At 43.0% G+C, this 19965-nt stretch overlaps 1 protein-coding gene and 1 long non-coding RNA gene across 7 annotated transcripts in view; one reads left to right on the forward strand and one right to left on the reverse strand.

Moving 5' to 3' along the window:
• Positions 1-284: 284 nt before the first annotated feature.
• The window catches only part of USP16 (ubiquitin specific peptidase 16), a 25020-nt gene continuing 5339 nt past the window's right edge, over positions 285-19965 (forward strand). For 2 of the 6 annotated variants that reach the window (XR_435155.2, XM_006753655.2), the window contains exons 1-14: positions 286-517; positions 2905-3006; positions 3560-3738; positions 7498-7601; positions 8460-8563; positions 9868-10052; positions 10534-10629; positions 11182-11312; positions 11622-11709; positions 12816-12894; positions 14357-14448; positions 14723-14779; positions 15878-16051; positions 18237-18900. Coding sequence is in view for 5 of the 6 variants with exons in the window: in XM_006753655.2 (XP_006753718.1) it covers positions 2946-3006; positions 3560-3738; positions 7498-7601; positions 8460-8563; positions 9868-10052; positions 10534-10629; positions 11182-11312; positions 11622-11709; positions 12816-12894; positions 14357-14448; positions 14723-14779; positions 15878-16051; positions 18237-18900 (2014 nt within the window). In the remaining variant the exon portion in view is untranslated. Of the gene's footprint in view, positions 518-2518; positions 2628-2904; positions 3007-3559; positions 3739-7497; positions 7602-8459; positions 8564-9867; positions 10053-10533; positions 10630-11181; positions 11313-11621; positions 11710-12815; positions 12895-14356; positions 14449-14722; positions 14780-15877; positions 16052-18236; positions 18901-19965 lie in introns of those variants that run through there. The other 4 variants (XM_015564230.1, XM_015564225.1, XM_006753656.2 and 1 more) reach the window with 4 other exon arrangements.
• Positions 4347-19828, reverse strand: LOC107183148. The gene is made up of 3 exons (XR_001513915.1): positions 19818-19828; positions 12601-12605; positions 4347-4516 (listed from the first exon to the last, which is right to left on the reverse strand). It is a non-coding gene; the product is annotated as an uncharacterized LOC107183148 (long non-coding RNA).

Genomic DNA, 19965 nt, shown 5'->3' on the forward strand with positions numbered 1-19965 from the left:
CGGGCCGTCACCTCGGAGACCCGCTCCAGGGTCGGACCCCAAACTCGGCGCCACGGTCCAGACCTGCTGACAGCAGTTCAGATGCTTCCATGCTTTTTAGAGAAATGTGTTTTTATTGATCTTATTGATTTTAGAGAAGAAGGAAGTGGGAGAGAGAAGCATCCATGACGGGAGGGAATCACGGACCGGCTGCCTCCTGCACGCCCTACACCCGGGCCTGTGCCCTGACCGGGAATTGAACCCTGACCTCCCAGGTCGGCGCTCAACCCCGAGCCACACCGGCCGCGCTGACTGAGGTTTCTTGATGTTTTACAGCTGGCACCCGGTGCCGCCTCCTCCTGACTCATTAGAGGCCCCGCTCAGATGTCAGAATGTCACTGGGGCTGTTTCTGCTGCATTGAAGGCGGGACCCGCACGGTCCAGGCGCAGCTCATCCTCGGGTTTCCCTCCAGGCAGTTCCGAGAGCGCGGCCGTCGCCGGCGGACGCCACCTCCTCCACTGGCTGCTTCCTTCTCTTGTACGTACCTCTGCACCTTGTAATCAGCCCTAGTGCGCCAGGTATTTCCATGCGCCAAGTGTTGCTTGAGGACCTGCTAACACTGTTTTGGGCAATTCGGAGGCGATGCCGAAAACCGCTCCTTTTCCCAGAGCTTTAGGTCCCGGGCGGAGAAATTGCACACGTCCCGGTGGAGGATGCCCCAGCTCGCGGTCAGGGAGGAGTTTGGAGCGGCGGGCCCCAGGGACTGACGGGGGAGAAGGGTCCGCCCTGGGTTCCATCTCGGACGCCCTGTGGCCCTTCGTCATCTTGTTTTTGAGTTTCCTCCTTCAGTGAAATGCCCCGTGTGCAGAGTTGTGGACGCCAATGAGATGGTGGTCCTGAAAAGGCTTTGAGAGCAGAGCACCATGGGATTGAACTTGAGAAGCCGTGAGGGTCAGGACTGCAGAGCGTTGGGGACAGCTTGTGAAGGACCTGGTGCAGGCCCGGGAATGCGGACAGGGGCCTGTTGAATGCTGTCAGTCAGGAGGGGGATGTGATGGGAATGGCGTCCTGGGAAGATGTTTCTGGTGCAGAATGCAGCGGGTTAGAGGGAGTGTGACTGGAGGCAAGAACTTGAGTGCTATTTTTCCCCCTAGCATCTACAGTTCTAGGTAAGTTATGTTAAATGTTATCTTGAGGGCAAGAAAGCATACATAAAATATACCTTGTATTATATATACCTATATACTTTGTATTCTTTTGTTAGTTTATTTGCTTTGTAAACTTGTTACATTTTAGATTATCTTTGTAAAGGTTAACAATTACTTGATGTACTAATTTTTCGTACAGGCCTTTTGAATTACCTTTAATTACACTAACCCAGTAAGACATGGTGACAGCTAAGTAGCAGAATTAAACATATGTCCCAAGTCTTACTCTCCACTAATGTAATCAGAATTCTAGTAAGCATGCCATGTCAGATATTCAGTGATTTTGACACTAAGCTATTGTAAATGCAACTTTTCAAAATCATTACTATTATTTAAAATTATATAGACCTGTATGTACTTTCAGCACTTTTCATATTTACTAAGTTTGCATTGTTGCCTAAGGAGGTGCAGACCTGATGTGCAGCTAGATTTGCCCTAGTATTCCAAACTGACTTTATAATATGAATCCTATATAATAAAGAGCTAATATGCAAATGGTCCTCTCCCTGGGGCTGGGGGACCTGAGGCCGGGCCCCCTCCCAGCAGCGCTTGAGGGGGACCTGAGGCTGTGCCCCCCACCCTGTGGGGCTTGATGGGGATGAGGCCAGCCGGGTCTGGGTCTCCCACGATTTCGAGGTGCACATGGGTGGATGGGAACTTGACTCTGGGTCCCATGGCATGCCCCAGACTTTAGCAGGAGGGTGATTGTCTTACATATTTTACTCGTTTTCTTTCATCTCTGACACTTCTATTATAGAGAAAGGGCAAATAGCAATATTAAAATATTTCCTCTAATTAATTCCCTTTTAACGTGCTTGAATTTCATGTACCGGGCCACTAGTATATAAATATTTGACAATGTAATTATAATAAATTATCATATAATATCCATATAGGGTAGTATTCATATAGGAAATCCTGGTGTGGAAAATGCTGAACAATGTATCATTGTTTTGTATTTGGCCTGGTAATTATTTTGCAAATTTTCTAACTCCCTTTAATAGTTTGTTTTCAGAATTATTTATAATTTTTCTTAGAGAAATTATCAATTTTATTTGCATAGAAATTATCAATTTTATTTCTCAGAGCTAAGAAAGGAAGCTTAGCCTGGCCAGTGTGGCTCGGTGGTTGAGCATCAAGCAATGAACCAGGAGGTCACAGTTCAAATCCCTGTCAGGGTACATGTCTGGATTACGGGCTCCATTCCCAGTGTGGGGCGTGCAGGAGGCAGCCAGTCAATGATTCGCTCTCATCATTGATGTGTCTATCTCTTTCTCCCCCTCTTCCTTCGTCTCTGAAATCAGTAAAAATATATTTTAAATAAAGGAAGAAAGGCAACTTAGAAGGGAAGGACATCGTTTGCGTGCCACCAGCATTCCACATGTGCTTAGTGAGAAGTTGAATCCAAATGGTGTCACGTGCTGAGACTTCAGGTCTTGGTAAGAAGACCTGGGTTCTCTCCTGACCTTCACATTTATTGAAAACCTCTTAACCTGACTAAGAATCTGTTTCCTAAGCTAGGAAACTGGTGTAGTACTATTTATTCTCTCTACTTCACAGTTTTTATTGAGAACTACATGATATATGTGAATGGTCTTTATAAATTATAGTGTGTGATAAACATGTAAAGTGTTACCTGTGGCTGAGTTCTCTTACTGTCTCAGAAAAGCATAAATGAACTTTTTTTAATCAAGCTAATTTTATCTTGTTTCCTAGATTATTATTTTGTGTCGGGAAGTAATCCATGAAGTGCCAACATGGGAAAGAAACGGATAAAGGGAAAAATTGTTCCAGTTGATGATTCTTCTGAATCTTTAGGTATATTTCACCAATTGAACCTTTAAAGTGATTTTATGTCTGTAAATGGACATTTTTTAATGTGTAAAAATGGGATTGCCCTAACTAGTTTGGCTCATTGGATAGAGCGTCGGCCTGAAGACTGAAGGATCCTAGGTTCAATTCAAGTCAAGGGCACAGGCCCCAGTTGTGTGCTCCATCTCCACTAGGGGGCTTGCAGGAGGCAGCCAATCAATGATTCTCTCTCATCATTGATGTTTCTCTCTGAAATCAATTTTAAAAAAAGAGATGCAAATTACAGAACAATAATGTACACTTTGATCCGTTAAAAATTATTTTTAAAATATATTTTATTGATTTCAGAGAGGAAGGGAGAGGGGGAGAGAGAGTGAATGTATTTAGGACTACAAAAATAGCAAAATTCCAGATTTCTCACGTAATCAACTAATATTCAGATTATCTAACAGTTTGTACCTAGTAAGTTCATATTTGAAGTTCAAATGACAGGTAAACTTTGTGATTCTCTGAGAAAGTTGTATTTACCTCATCACTCGTGTGTTACTTGTTTTCATAGAACCTGTGTGCAGGCACATTAGAAAAGGACTGGAACAAAGTATTCTGAAAAAGGCGTTAGTGAATGTGGAATGGAATGTTTGCCAAGACTGTAAGACAGACAATAAAGTGAAAGACAAACCTGAAGAAGAAACAGGAGAAACCCCTCCCGTTTGGCTGTGTCTTAAGTGTGGCCATCAGGTATGCTTGGTGTGATCAGTGTGGGATTGCACAAACTGACCTTGTAGAAGGTGTTACCTAAGTACAGGATGGTGAGCAGGATGCCAGCTCGCATAGGCCATGTGCCCTAGGGAGCAGGGGCCTGGACTGAGGTTTGTGAGATTTAGGTGGTTTCCTGGGGTGTGTTTGCACTGTGCTTCACCAGGAAAACTGAGGGAGGCAGGATTAGGCGGAGGGAGAGCAAAGAGGCAGACCTGCAGGGCCTCACCTAGCCTCAGGATGAGCCGTGGTCTTGGTACCTGTGCATAGACCAGTCCTTGGATGTGGGACAGGTCGGGTGGGGGCCACCCTTAGCCAAGCCAGCTGCCTTCCTCGGGATAATTCCTGAGGATGGACAGACCGAGCTGTGAGCTGTCAGCTGGGAGAAGGGAGCACCTTGGTCTTGTGGGTGGGGGTATCTGGGCGGCCGAACAGCTCCCAGGTTTGCACGCACTAGAGGTCAGTGTCTCATAGTCACCTGTGTCAGCTAGGAACGGGCTGCGAGCCAGGCCTGCCATGAAGCTTGAAGATGAGCACAGACCTTTGTTTTTCAATTTCTTTTCAGCTGAAATTTTACTGAGATAATTATAAACTCAAATGCAGTATGAGAGATAATACAGAGATACCTCTGTACACTTTGCCCAGTGTCTCCCAGTGGTAACGTTTTAACAAAACTAATACAGTATTATAACCAGCATATTAATGTTGATATGATCCATCAATCTTAATCAGATCTCCTGAGTTCTTTTTTTGGAGAGACCTCTGTATCCACCACAACAGTTAAGATGCTGAATGGGCCTGGCCGGTGTTCGTCAGTAGTTGAGCGATAACCTATGAACCATGAGGTCACAGGGCACATGCCCAGGTTTTGGGTTTGATCCAAAGTAGGGGACGTGCAGGAAGTGGCCGATCAATGATTCACTCTCATCATTGATATTTCTATCTCTCCCTCTCCCTTTTACTCTGAAATCAATAGAAATATATATATATTTAAAAGTTTAAAAAAAAAGACAACACTGAATGATTCCAATATCACCTGGATCTTTTCTTTGTCTTTTTATAACCACACCCTTCCCTCCTCCTGTCCCTCCCCTCAACCCCAAGCAACTACTAGTCGGTTCTCCATTTCTAAAATTTTATCATTTAAAAAATGCTGTGCAGCCCTTGCCAGTTTGGCTCAGTGGATAGAGCGTCAGCCTGTGGACCAAAGAATCCTGGGTTCCATTCTGGTCAAGGTGATGTACTTTGGTTGTAGGCTCCTCCTTGGCCCGGACAGTGGTCAGGGTTCATGCAGGAGGCAACCAATTGATGATGTGTTTCTCTCACATCAGTGTTTCTGTCTTTCACTCTCTCTTCCACTCTCCCCAGAAACCAATGGAAAAATATCCTCGGGTAAGGATTAACAACAACAAAATAATAATAAGTAAATAAAATAAAAGTTACTCTGTTGTCAACATTTAAAATAAAATGCTATACAGCCTGGCTGGTGTGGCTTAGTGGTTGAGCTTCAACCCATGAACCAAGAGCTCACTGGTTTGATTCCAGATCAGGGCACATGCCCGGGTTGTGGGCTCGATCCCCAGTAGGGGGCATGCAGGAGGCAGCTGGTCAATGATGTTTCTCATCAATGTTTCTATCTCTCGCTGTCCCTTCCTCTCTCACTAAAAATCAATAAAAACATTAAAAAATGTTATATAAATGAAACCATCTAGTATATAACATTTTGGGACTGGTTTTTCTCTTACATAAGCACCAAAGATTCATCCAGGTTGTGTATCATAAGTCTGTTCTCATTGCTGAGTGGTGGTGGGTGGTTTAACTGTTGCTGCTTGCTTATAACTGCGCACCTTTTGCAGGATGTCTGGGCTGGTCCCATTTTTGGCAGTTAGGAGTAAAATTGCTATAAACGCTGTGTACCAGTATTTATGTGGATTTAAAAATTCATTTCTCTGGGAAGTATGCTCAGGAGCCAGTGGCTGGGCCACATGGTACTTAACTGTCCCCCAGTACAGCTGTGCCACTCCATGTTCCTGCCCCTGCGCGAGGGGTGCACTTCCTCCGCGTCCGGGCAGTATTTAGTATTATCGCAGTGTTTTCTTCTTTAGCCTTTCTGATAGGTAAATGGTGCTGTCCCATCATGGTCAGACAATTTCTAAAGATTGTTAGCAAAGAACACATTTATTTGTACTTGAAAGGTTTTCATTGAACCTCTTAAATACATATGGTGAGCAGGAATATATTTTGCTACTTTAAATTTATTATATATTTTATTTATTTTGCTGCCTTTTAAATTCCCAGTCAGTATTAACTATTACTTTTGCCCACTGTAGTTCTCTTTTGCACTGTGATTCTCAGCTGCTGTCTTAAGACAACTCTTTCATTCTTGTGTTTCAGTTGATTTCCGATGGTGATACTAACAAAATCAATGTCAGATTTAATTCATTTTAGAATTAAATGTTGAGTGGGATAAACTAGATCAGTAGTGTCTTATATCATAGTTACAGGGTTAGAAGCCACTGACAAATAGTTCCCCTCCAGGGTATATTTTTAGCTGCACTGGGACCAGGACCCATCGCTGCAGTGCTGTCCGTGGGAGCTGGCCTGGTGCAGGCAGGTGCACAGTCCACGTGGCTTTCTTAGCAGCGACTCAACCAGCTGCAGGCAGGAAACGCCTGTCCTTTTACGAGTAAGACTTTAGATCTTGTGGGTAAAAATCTCTCATTTACTTGCTTATGTGCACAGCCCGTGGACATAGAGAGCAGTGTGGTAGGCCTGGAGGGTGTGGGATGGAGGGGTCAGTGAGAGGAAGTAAGGGGGACATCTGTAGTACTTTCAACAATAAAGAAGAAAAAGAAAAAGAAAAGTTTGAGTTTGGGACCATAAAAAACAATCTCATTTGTTCAGTTAATGCTATTGACTTTCCATTTTCTAGATAATTTTGATAATAGAAAGACTAACTCATTTCTTGTGCCTTCGAGATTTACAGTTCAGGGGAGGATGGACATAAACATTAGCACCTTTAACATAAGGTGGAAAGTAAGGAAGGCCACCAGGATTTACACCATATTTGGCAGGAGAGTGTTCACTGGGAGATCGTAATATTTTTCCTCTGGGAGGACAAGCACAATTCTTCTGAGGGAGGTGGCCTTGGAGCGGGATCCTGGAGACGGGGTGGGAGTTGACAGAGGCAGTGGCGGTAAAGGATTCTGTGAAGGGAGTCACGGGAACAAGATGCTGTTGGTTGGGAAGGTGCCGAGCGTGTTGGCTGGTAGACGTCCGTGGACAGAGGATGGACTTAACCCTGGAGAGCTAGGTTTGGTCAGAGGGTGTCAGGGTTGTTGACGAGGAGTTTAAGAGCAACTTATAATTTTTGAGTTAAGTATATGAACAGAGCTTTGTTCTATGAACATGAAACTGAAAAGATAGCATGTGAACAAAGGGGTTGAAGTTAGGAAAATACTATTTAGGAAGCCGGTACGGAGTCCAGACCCACTCAGTGAATGGCTGCATTGGCACAGCTTGGTGGGGACTGGAGGGCAGGCAGCGGGGAGGGAGCACTCTTACTGGGTGGTTTTCTCCACGCCTGGGTTTTCACAACATCCACTCTCTTTAGAGCCTAACGTTGTGTTTTCAAAATGATGAGAGAGGCAGAATGTCTCGAGCCACTTCCTGTTCAGCATGCATTCCCTCCTCTTTGGGTGAGTCCCTGTGGCCTTGAGACTGACGCTGTTGGTTCCCTAGGGCTGCGGCAGGAACTCGCAGGAGCAGCACGCTCTGAAGCACTACCTGACGCCGAGGTCCGAGCCCCACTGCCTGGTGCTCAGCTTGGACAACTGGAGTGTCTGGTGAGTTTCAGCTTCCTGGCTGGACGTTCTTGGAGAAGGGGGGCATTTGAAATGTTTCAGGAGCAAGAACGTTAACATTTTTGTGTTTGTTCAAAGCCACCCCTCACAGAAGGCTGGAGCCTGTGATGTTAGAAGTTCTCCTTAGTATTGCACTAGCACAGACTTGTAGCGTGCAGGAGACTAGCGCCATCGTCCTTTCCTCTTGCTGGTGATACTGTAGAGTGTATGGTAGGTTGTGTCCAGTTTTAACAGTTGGGACACCAAGAACAAATTCCAGATCGACAGGGTAGAGTAAAACTTTGGCAATGATTTTACACGACAATAATTTTCACATCTTTAAAAACCACTTACACAGCAGTGTTCACGGAACATTATCTGACAGCTAGAGGCCCGAAGCACGAATTTGTGCAAGAGTAGGCCTTTGCGGCTTCGGCTTCGTCCGGAAGGTCGTCTGGATGGTCATTCCGCTCTTCAGTCGTTCGGTTGATTTGCATATGATGCTTCTATTATTATAGATTATAAAATTTGTTAATTTTGATGATGTAGGTTTGTACTTTGAAATATGCATAGAGAAAACTTGTGACTTTAATGTTATAAGTAGCCGTTTCAAGTACTATGTTTGTTTGGGGTATTTTTCACAGTATTTATATGTAGCCATAATTTGGGCTAATATTATTAATAGTAAACCAGAGTTTAATATGGACAGTCTTCTGTAAGAAAACATACAAGCTTTATTTTAATTTTTTTTATTTTATTAGTAGAATAATTTGATGGCTATACACTTTGGATTCCAGGAATCATAATTTGTGCCCTTTTTGGTTGTTTGTCACTTTTTTCTCTGTGGTCTTTGGGACGCAGGTGTTACCTATGTGATGATGAGGTCCAGTATTGCAGTTCAAACCGATTGGGTCAGGTGGTTGATTATGTTAGGAAACAAGCCCGTCTTACAGCTCCAGAATCAGGTAAAAAAAATCATTGGTTCCTTAATAGATACGGTAATGTTGACTTATATATCTGCTGATATTTGATTAATTTACTGGACTACCCAGTATTGCATATAGGTGAGTAATATTGATTATGGTTGACTTTACACTATGAACCTATTTTTGGTTTAAGGATCTAAAACTGAAAACATAGATAATTCTAAGGTGTTAGAGTTAGAAGGGAATCAGAAGTAACCTCGTCCCACGTGATGAAGAGTCTGGCCTCATTGAGGGGCAGTCACGCCCTGTTCCCATACCCTCCCTGCACAGGGGCTTAAGGTCGACCTGCTTTATTTTATTTTAAGACTTAAATTACTTTTTTAATTTATATTTTTATTGATTTCAGAGAAGAAAGGAGAGGGAGAGATAGAAACATCAATGATAAGAATCCACTGGGGAACGAGCCCGCAACCCAGGTATGTGCCCTTGACCATAATAGAATCTGCGACCTTCACTCTGCAGGCCGACACTCTATCTACAGAGCCAAACCAGCTAGGGCTAGCTTGATTTTTTTCATGGAAAGAGAGACATCAGTGATGAGAATCATTGATCCCCCTTCTGGGGATTGAGCACACAACCCAGGTATGTTGCCCTTGACTGGAATCGAACCTGAGACCCTTCAGTCCACAGGCTAACGCTCCACTGAGCCAAACCAGCTAGGGCAAAGTCGACCTGCTTTAGACTGAACTTAATCTTGTTTGAATGATATAAAAGTAAAATACTTGTAAGTCCTTCAAATGGCCAGGTACTTTTCAGGTATTTTTCACACATAATTAAATTAATTGGGTGCTATGCATCCTGAAGCTTTAAGTTTGTGCAGGTTTTTACAGACACAGAAGTATCTTTGGCAGAGCCAGAATTGTTTGTTCCTAACTTCAGGGTGCGTTTTTGAATTCATTACAAATTTTATTTCATGTCTACATTCTTTACTTGATTGCTCTGTATTCCAGTTGAACAAGGTAAGATATGCTCATTTGTGCATTAACAAAGAAAACTTTGTGCATTAACAAAGGGGTTGTAGCTAAAAAGCATATCCTGTTTGGTTTTATTTGTCAAACTAATACTCACCTCAGTTTTGAACATTTTATTTTATTGGTTTTTCTCTCTCAAATCTAGTTTACTTATATTTATTAGAAAATATTTAAAATTAAAGCAGGTGGTAAATAATGATAGTGGATAAAATTCACAAACTCTAGTACTTTGTCCTCAGTGTAAATTTGCATTCGATGTGGCTATATTACACATTTTGCTAAATCATTTTTTCTTTCTTTTTTTTTCTAAAGCAGCAAAAGATAATGGTAGCATTGAACTTGAAAATAAAAAATTAGAGAAGGAGAGTAAAAATGAACAAGAGAGAGAGAAAAAGGAAAACATGGCTAAAGAAACTTCCATGAATTATACTTCTCAAATAACTGTGAAAGGACTCAGTAATTTGGGAAACACGTGTTTCTTCAATGCAGTTATGCAGGTGCCAGCGTTAATTTTCCTCCTATGAAAATTAAGTATCTCCCTATTTGTTACTTCCAGTATTGAGCTTTTTCACCCTAAGTAATTTATTCCGATGTTTTCAAAGAAAACTCAAGGAAGTGCTTACTTTGCATGCCAGTTAAACACTGCTGAAGGGTACAGTCGGGTTCACAACAAACATGACCCCTGCCCTCAGGACTTGCCCTTGGTGAGGGGGTGTGGGGCACGGGCCAACCCAGGACAGAGCAGTGGTGCATGGGCTGCAAGAACCGTGGTGGAGGTGGGTGGTGGAGAATGCCTTTCCCAGGGGCTGCTTGTGCCGGGAACTGAAGTGCCGATGAGCATGGAGAGTGGGCAGAAGAGCACCTGCTGCTTGTTTCCTGGGCAGAGAGTTGGGACTGCACTGTGGGGAGTGACTTTGTGTTTGGACCGAATGGTTGATTTGTCTTGAGATAACTTTCCTTTTCCATCCTACATTCCAGAACTTGTCACAAACACCAGTGCTAAGAGAACTACTGAAAGAAGTAAAAATGTCTGGAACCATTGTAACAATTGAGCCGCCTGACTTGGCACTAACAGTATGTACTCTAAAATTTTACTTATAATCACGAATTTTCCTTTGTGAATATCCATAAAATACCCATATTTAAGTTATTTTAAAGCATTAGTGCTCATTTTCATCATTTTTGTTTGCTGTGTTTTAGGCTACCAAGTTAATGACTTTCCCACTAACAGAAAGTATAAGGAGCCTTCCCATTTCTTGCTGCTGCTTTGCTGTGTCCTGCTGTGCTCTCGTGTGCGGCTTCCTTCTTGGGAATGTTGTGGATGTTTGTGAGGCCCTGGGCGTACAAAAGTGTAGCCGCGTGAATTTCACCTTTTGCATTAGGTCTTTTGCTTCTTAAATATTCTAAGTCCCTGATCATCTAAAACTAAACCAGTAGGACTGAATTCTTCATAAAACAGTCTGTGACCAGAAACTTTCTACATCTGTTGATGTGTATTTTGAACTTTGAGTAGACAGCTCAATCAGGCACATTGGTAGTATAGGATAAGGTTAACAAGGTACATTTCACTAAAATAAATGATTCCTAGTTTGGAATGAAGAGAGTATTTTTTGTTCCCGTCTTCAGGAGCCCTTGGAAATTCACCTTGAGCCTCCGGGCCCTCTTACTTTGGCCATGAGCCAGTTTCTCAGTGAGATGCAAGAGACCTCAAAGGGAATTGTGACGCCTAAGGAACTCTTCTCCCAGGTCTGTAAGAAGTGAGTATCTGCGTTGAGTGTGCTTTCAGTGCCTAAGTCAGATGCTGAGAAATTCTATGCAAATTCATAGCCCTAGGGCCAACCCAGTGCATACATTAAAGCATCGTCTATTGCATTTGGATTAAAGAACTTGTGCTTCATGTGACAGTGAAATCTGCCAAGGGTGTTGTTAGATTAAACAGAAATTTTGAGAAACCAGAGCACATCGAGATTTGGGATATGATCCTAAGACTTTTGTAAAAAGAGCTTCACATTTTAGTGGACTCATCATCACTTCCCTCTTTCTCTGTCTTTCCCTTTCTTCTGTAGAGCAGTGCGCTTCAAAGGCTACCAGCAGCAAGACAGCCAGGAGCTGCTCCGGTACTTACTGGACGGGATGAGAGCAGAAGAACACCAAGTCAGCATGTTTCATAACCTCATCTCACTAGCTCTGCTGTCGTTTGGTATCTTAAGGGGCATTAAAGCAGTGAAAGGAGTTACTGAGGCCACTGGATCGGAAAGATTTTTTTCCTGCACCAGCCTTTTCGGTCTGGCTTAGTCGTTAGAGTGATGACGAGCATTAGAGATGGTGCTCCTCCTCACCATGTTCTGTGTTCTGTGGGCCCGGCCGCACCCGCCAGCTCGCGTTCCCACCGCAGCGCCTCACTCTGATTCTGGGTGGGACTCTGCACAGCCTCTCGAGTCTGGGGAGCACAGGGCCCTCGAGTAACGACTCACGTGTTGTCCATGTTGTGTTGCTATCACGTTGATGAGCCTTAGGGCTTAACTCTTCTTTATATCGATTAGCGGGTTTTGTTATATGTCGTTTTGCTTAAAGTCACAGAATCTACTGACAACGTTAAGTGAAGATTCACTATATATTAACTCACTTTGTATGAGTCGGGACATTTGTTGCATTTTAAAGTTTTTGTTACTTGCCAGGATGGAAAGTAATGTACTTGGGGATGTGAATATAATTAATAATAGTAATAATGTAGTGATAACTAATATTTATTTTGCTCTTATTTTATGTCAAGCTCTGTGCTTAGTATTTTATATGAATAGCTTAGTCTTCACAGCCATTCTGCGAGGTAGACGCAGTTACCGGCCCCTCACTCCTAGATTCTGGAGCTAGGCTGCAGGAAGCCCCAAGTCCCCTAGTGATGGGCCGGCTGTCTGGCTGGAGTCTGTCCCTGTGGCTCCTAAAACCCTCCTGCCTCTAGGACGCAGCTCAGTGGTCTCTGCAAAGGAGACGGGCCTGTTGTGAAAGCTTTGGTTCGAGTAGATTAAAATTTTGAAATGATAAGACAGTGCCTTTTCTATGGGTTGGTGATTTTATAAGTATAATTCTTTTTAGCTCCTTGAATTAATTTTGAAAATGTGATTTTAGAAATATTAATTTTTCAGTAAGTTTGGAGAGCTAATTCTTGATCACTTTCTTGACTTGATCACATATTTTCTAAGGAAAATAATTATAAAATTTTAAATTTAATAGTATGCATATATTCATTTTATTACTTTTAGAGAGTGAGTAAAGGAATTCTTAAAGCATTTGGTAATTCTACTGAAAAATTGGATGAAGAACTAAAAAATAAAGTTAAAGGTAATGTTTGACTTTTTGAACTAAACCACTGTCGTTGAGTTCCTCTGCCCTTAGGTGCAGATGCCTGCACATGTACTTCGCATCCGGTTATTAACATATACTTTCTCTTTGTCACCATTGACTTTAAAACTTGTTCAATACTTCAAAGATGGATATTTTACAGAAATTAAATTTCTGATGTATTCTTTTTATGCAATGTTATAGTGACATTTACAAAGATAGAGCTAAGATGACATCACAATTTGATTTTTCAAAAGCTTAAACTTCTAGTTAGCAGTAATCAGTGAAGTACGCTTGTGTGAGTTGGCATTAGCTGGTTTATTATCATGGAGCCAACGTCGCTCTGACTGTTGTGTGGCAGCGACCTGGCACCGGTCTGTCTCGGGGGCTCTGTGAGGTCGGGACTCTTCTCTGCCTCCTGTCGCCACAGTCGCCCCCGCTGGGTGCTGAGTCCCGGAAATGGGGTTGGTGCAACCGAGGAGCTACATCTTTATTTTTACTTAATTTTAATTAATTTAATTTAAATGCCCGCAAGACCAGTGGCTACTGTATTGTAAACCACAATTTAGAATCAACAGATAGCAACTCTCTGCCTCTGTGGTGCCCCTTAGGGCCTGGCTGGTCACAGAAGGACTCTCTCCTGCTGTCACTATCTGTCACAACATGTGTTTCTGTATAAATTGACATCTGCTATTTGAATAAAGTATGTAAATTCCATCTATTTAGAAAAAGGGGTGACCAGGTAGTAAAATTATGTTCCCTTATACTAAATTTATCAAGATTATTTCTGGAACATAGGAAAATAAAAGAATTTTGTCTGAAACATTTTCCTGAAGGTTTTTCTTTGTTGGTTTTGCTCTGGCTGTAAGTGGAACTCAGTCTTAGCCACCAGAAAGCAGGTGACGTGCATTGTTGCCCCAGCTTGCTGCCGAGTGTGAGACCTGCTCGCTTCTCTGTGTAGACAGATAAACAGAACGTCTCCCTGCCTTGCACAGTTTGTTCTCCACTGACTAGGTCTTGGATGAGAACTTTTTCTTCTCACGAGATGTGACAGCGCGGAATTTGTTGCGCTCAAAAGTGCAGTATATGCCGCTGATTATAGCATAAAAATAAAATCACGGCCCTGGCCGGTGTGGCTCAGTGGATGGAGCGTCGGCCTGCGGACTGAAGGGTCCCGGGTTCGATTCCGGTCAAGGGCATGTGCCTTGGTTGCAGGCATATCCCTAGTGGGAGATGTGCAGGAGGCAGCTGATCGATGTTTCTAACTCTCTATCTCCCTTCCTCTCTGTAAAAAATCAATAAAATATATTTAAAAAAATAAAATCATGGTAATTTTATGAATAGAGAAAGACAAGTCTAAGATAGGAAATTAAGAAGTAAAATTTTAGGGCTAGAGAGGTTAAGAAGTTGTAGTGTGTTCCATGAATTTTGTAAGTGTAATGGACACATCTCCCCCTTACAGATTACGAGAAGAAAAAATCAGTGCCGAGTTTTGTGGACCGCATCTTCGGTGGGGAGCTCACGAGCACAATCATGTGTGACGAGTGCAGAACGGTGAGTGCGTCGTGCTGGGGACTCACTGCCAAGCAGCCTGCAGCTGTGCTTTCAAACAGGCTGCGCCACAGCCGCCCTCGGGGCCACCAGGTGCCGTTCGCTGCTGGCACGGGGCCTCTTGATGTTGGAAGAAGTTATTCACGTGTTTTGCTTCCCTGACCCACAGTTCTCAGTGTTGTATTTTTCAAAGCTTAGGCCCCCGCCCCCAATCTGACTCTGATGTTTACAGTGAATCTTTTCCTTCCTTTTACGTTTTCTTTTTTGGTTGGTTAAGGTCTCCTTGGTTCATGAGTCTTTCCTTGACTTGTCTCTACCAGTTTTAGATGATCAGGTAAGACTATTGAGTTCATTTTATTTAAGTAGATCTTTTTCCTGTTTAGATTTTATGGGGGAGCCTTGTCACCTTTTCCAAGTGTGTATATCACTAGCCCGTGAAGAATTTTTCTTAAATAGTTGAATGAAGAATAGGGTAAATACTTTTTTTTTAAAATATATTTTATTGATTTTCCACAGAGAGGAAGGGAGAGAGATAGAGAGCTAGAAACATCGAAGAGAGAGAAACATCGATCAGCTGCCTCCTGCACATCTCCCACTGGGGACATGCCCGCAACCCAGGCACATGCTCTTGACCGGAACCGAACCCGGGACCCCTCAGTCCACAAGCCGACGCTCTATCCACTGAGCCAAACCGGATTTGGCAAATACTTTTTTTTTTTTTACAAAAAAAAGAGGGGACTGTGGTTGGAATTCTTTATAGTTAAATTGGTTAGTTTATATGTAAAGATGTATTTTCTTCATACTAAAAGTTATTTATTTTCATTATTTAAAACTATCCACAAATCCCTTACAGTCCTAAGTTCATAGGTGTTAATAAAGACTATCTCAGTTTTAAGCCATATGAATTTGGTTTCTAGTAGTAGTAGGAAAAAAGAAAACATGGTATGAATTTTGGATAAATCATTACTCAATATGAATCAGGGGTCCTTTTAATCACTGTTACGTAGTGATTAAAGTCTTACAAATTTATTTTCTCTTTCCCCAAAACTGTCATTTCCACACAAAGAAAAAAATGAATAAAAAGAAACACCTATATTGGGATGTGGAGATGATGGGGACAAAAAGTGCACTTGGAAGTGGACAGGCCCCATCGGGCTGCCGCCTGTGTCGAATGCAGTGGCTGCGTGCCTTCTGTCGCCCTTCCCTGTGGACTTCCCTTTCTTACTGTGGGTTTGCTTGTTTTGTCAGGATACGAAGAGTGCTGTTTAGTATTTGAGATGAACAAATTTTGTCCCGGGTATATTTTCAAACATTGTGGGAAAGCAATTACTGTAAAATAGGAGTAGAAAAACATTTATGTAACATGAAGTCTCTTCACCAAATAGTAGTTGTGAAATTTTATTTTTGGCCCATTTTCCCCCCATATTTTAAGAGTGGTAAGAAAAGTATAAATGATAAAAATCTGAAAAAGACAATGGAGAACGAAGATAAAGACAGCGAGGAAGAAGATAACGACACTTACATAAAAGAGAGAAACGATACCCCGCCAGGAATAAGCAAGCACTTGCAGAAAAAAGCAAAGAAGCAAGCCAAAAAGCAAGCCAAGGTGAGTCACTGCGGGGAAGGCCACTCCTCTAGTTTCCCATTTGAAGGACTGCGTGTGAGTCAATGGACGTGGTGGACAGGCCTCGTTTTATAGCCTGCGTGCTCTCCGCTGGAAATCTCTTCCAGTAGATGCCAAGAAAAGGGACAACTTTAAAAAAGTTTTTGTCCATTTTTAACGTTTTTGAGTTATTCATTCAAATAACATTGACATCCAGACTTTAAAAATACATTCATGTGTACAGGTCCTCTTGACCCCCGTCCTTTTATGATACTCAAAACCACTTCACAAGCTCATGTGTTCTCTGGAGTTTCTTTTGGAAAATATGATCAAATACAAGGATGTTTTTATCTCCTTTTAGAAATTATGCACATGGTTTTGGACTTTGTTTTTTGTTTGTTTCTACTTTATTAGATTCTTGGTCTTTCCATTTAGGACACAAACATTTGTTTTTAAAATATTTTTATTGATTTAAGAAAGAGGAAGGGAGAGGGGGAGAGAGAGAAACATCAATGATGAGAGTATTATTGATTGGCTGCCTCCTACACGTCCCACACTGGGGATCGAGCCCGCAACCCGGGCCTGTGCCCTGACCGGGAAGTAAACGCTGACCTCCTGGTTCACAGGTCGAGCTCAGCCTCTGAGCCACACCAGCCAGGCAGGTTGTACCAGTTTATATTCCCACCGGCAACATCTGAGACTTGCGTTTTCTCCTTGTCCTCAACAACAGTGCTCTCAGGCGTCTAGATTTCTGCCCGTCTGATGGCGACATATGGTAACTTACTGCAGCTTATTTTCCACTTATTTTAATATAAGTGAAGTTCAGCAGATTTTTATGTTTGTCATTTGTGTTTCATTTATTCACTTATGTTCTTTCCCCATTTTTATTTTTTCTAATTGAACTTATTGAGGTGACATTGGTTAATGAAATTATATAGGTCTAAAGGGTACAGTTCTACAATACGTCATGTGTGTCACATCTTTCTTTCAGGTGTGACTGTTCTTACGGAATCACCTGGGAGACCGTTCGTGTCCTGTGCTCCCTTCTGCCCCTCTGTTCACATTAGCCTCCCAGGCCTGTCCTCAGTTACCGCCAGATGGTGACCTGTCTTCAGGCGGGACTCTCGATGAAATAAAGGCCTTTGTCCCTCCGCCTGGAAATAGGCTGCAAATGGACAGTCCTCTGTACACAGGCTTCCTTGCTTCTCCCCTGACTTGGGAACATTTGTTTCCTGAATGTTTCCCTCCGTCTCTCTGTCCACAGCAGCCCTGTCTCCTCAGGGAAACCAGCCTGAGTTGTGTGTGTAAAGCAAGCCTGTCAAACGCAAAGGCTCACACGGGCCATGTAAGATTTACGTTTACATGGCCGCAAAATAACAAAAGCTTCAGTTTTTGTAGGAACGTAGCTTTAGTTCAATAGAGTCATGCTGAATACAAAGGGCTGAAATAAATTAATATTTTTCTTGAACATTAACCTACCAGACACTGAATAACTGCACAAATTAATAAGCGTAACACAAATAAATCTATTTTTATTTTCTCTGAAAGCAAAATATTTCCTGTTGCACACACCACACAAGTCAACCCAAGATGAATGACGTGGCCACCGGCTGCTAAAATATCGGCAGCTGGTATTAGTGGAAACAGTGCACCTGCGCATACAGTGTGTAAGGGAAATGAATGCAACACGATTATAATGACTAGGCATTAGCGAACGTTATAGTTATTTATAATTATGTATAACAGGATATTTTAAAAATTAAGTTACAAAATTTTTATTAAAACGTTTCTTACATATCGTTCGTTATATTGGCTGGGCTGCAAAAATATTCGTTGTGGGCCGCGAGTTTGACATGCTTTGTGTAAAGTCACTAGAGCGTATAACAGTCTACTGCTCTGTCCAGAGCACTCCTCTTAGAACATCCTGCACATTTTTATTTGCCCTAGTGTGATGGTGGTTTGCTGACTGGTGATAGTTTATTCCTGCTTTCAATCAAAAACCTTTTCTTCAAAACTTATTTGATCCCTGATAGTAAAGGAACTCTTAGGATCAGTTTTGGGAATAAATTCTTCCTTATCAACTTCTTTATTTTTGATGAATAAGCAAGAGAACCTGATGTGGTACATGTATGCTCTTTCTCTTTCTCTCTCTCAATTTTTAAAAAAATGTTTTATGCTTTTTACACAGAACCAGCGAAGGCAACAAAAAATTCAAGGAAAAGTTCTTCATTTAAATGATGTCTGTGCCTTGGGCCATCTTGAAGATGATGAATGTGAGACTGAAATGTCAGTTGAGGGAGAAGTGGATATTAAATCCGACCATATCTCACAAGAGGAAGTTATAAATAAAGAATATTGTGTTAATCAGAATGACTTGAATGGCCAAGAGAAGATGATAGGAAATGTAACTGACAATCAAAAATTCACAGAGGACGTAGATGTGAAAAGTGTCAGTGTAGATAACGACCTGGAGGTTTTATCATCTTCTCCCACTGACTGTCCCGGGAGTTTGAACGGTGCCTGCCTGGATGTGGGGGGTGGTGGGGAAGTGGACATTTCTAGGGGTTTCCAGAACCTGCACTTGGATGCTGCTCTTCACCCCGATGACATCCGTCTGGAGATTCTGAACGGTAGCCCCGCTCCCGGGACCACACTGTACGAGTGTGTGGGCCAAGATCCAGAAACTGCCTTCTGTACCCTTGCGAACAGGGATGCGTCCAGTGCTGACGAGTGCTCCATCCAGCACTGCTTATACCAGTTCACCCAGAACGAGAAGCTCCGAGATGCCAACAAGCTGCTGTGTGAAGTGTGCACCCGGAGACAGTGTGGTGCACCAAAGGCAAACCTGAAAGGTACTGGTCCCTCCCAGAAAGCACACTTGGTGTAGGGGCATATGCTGCCATCGGCAGGGCACTGCTGCTCTCACTGTGTCAGGACTTGGATGGCACCAGAAAATTCTCTCCATCTAATATTCGACTAGGAGGTCGGATCACCCGACCTTGATTGTGGGGCTTCCCAACAGTGTGCCCTTGGACTCCTCCCCTGTGGGTAAACGGTCCTGCGGGCATGGTCACAGCGGGACCCTGACGGGGAGTGGCCGCTGCCTTGCTCCTCAGTTTCCCACTAGCATTGGGATGGCCCTCACCTCCTTCCTCCCAGGAAGCCACTTTTTAAAATACATTTTATTGATTTTTTTTACAGAGAGGGAGAGGGATAGTTAGAAACATCGATGAGAGAGAAACATCCATCAGCTGCCTCCTGCACACCCCCTGCTGGGGATGTGCCCACAACCAAGGTACATGCCCTTGACCAGAATTGAACCTGGGACCCTTCAGTCTGCAGACCGACGCTCTATCCATTGAGCCAAACGGGTTAGGGCTTTTCAAAAAATATATATTTTATTGATATTTTTTTCAGAGAGGAAGGGAGAGGGATAGTTAGAAACAAGGAAGCCACACTTTAATTCCTCAGGTACTAACTAAAGGGACATGCCCAGTGCGAGGTCCTGGGAGCAAGGCTTTCTCAGCCTCCCTCAGAGGGAGGAGGAGGAGCTTGGGGCGTGCGACAGGGACTGGGGATGCTGAAGGACTCTTGCTAGATAGAATTGTCGAAACTAATTTTCAAGTCTAGTTTTCCATGTATTTACATGTCAACACAGAATAAACTGTTGATTCCACAATTGTTTTATTTTTTTACATTTTTTAAAAATGTATTTTATTGATTTTTTACAGAGAGGAAGGGAGAGAGATAGAGAGCCAGAAACATCGACGAGAGAGAAACATCAACCAGCTGCCTCCCGCACACCTCTCACCGGGGATGTGCCCGCAACCCAGGTACATGCCCCCGACCGGAATCGAACCCCTGACCCCCCAGTCCGCAGGCCGACGCTCCATCGACTGAGCCGAACCGGTCTCGGC

The sequence above is a fragment of the Myotis davidii genome, unplaced genomic scaffold, assembly GCF_000327345.1.
Source record: "Myotis davidii unplaced genomic scaffold, ASM32734v1 scaffold552, whole genome shotgun sequence".
Classification (NCBI taxonomy): domain Eukaryota; kingdom Metazoa; phylum Chordata; class Mammalia; order Chiroptera; family Vespertilionidae; genus Myotis; species Myotis davidii.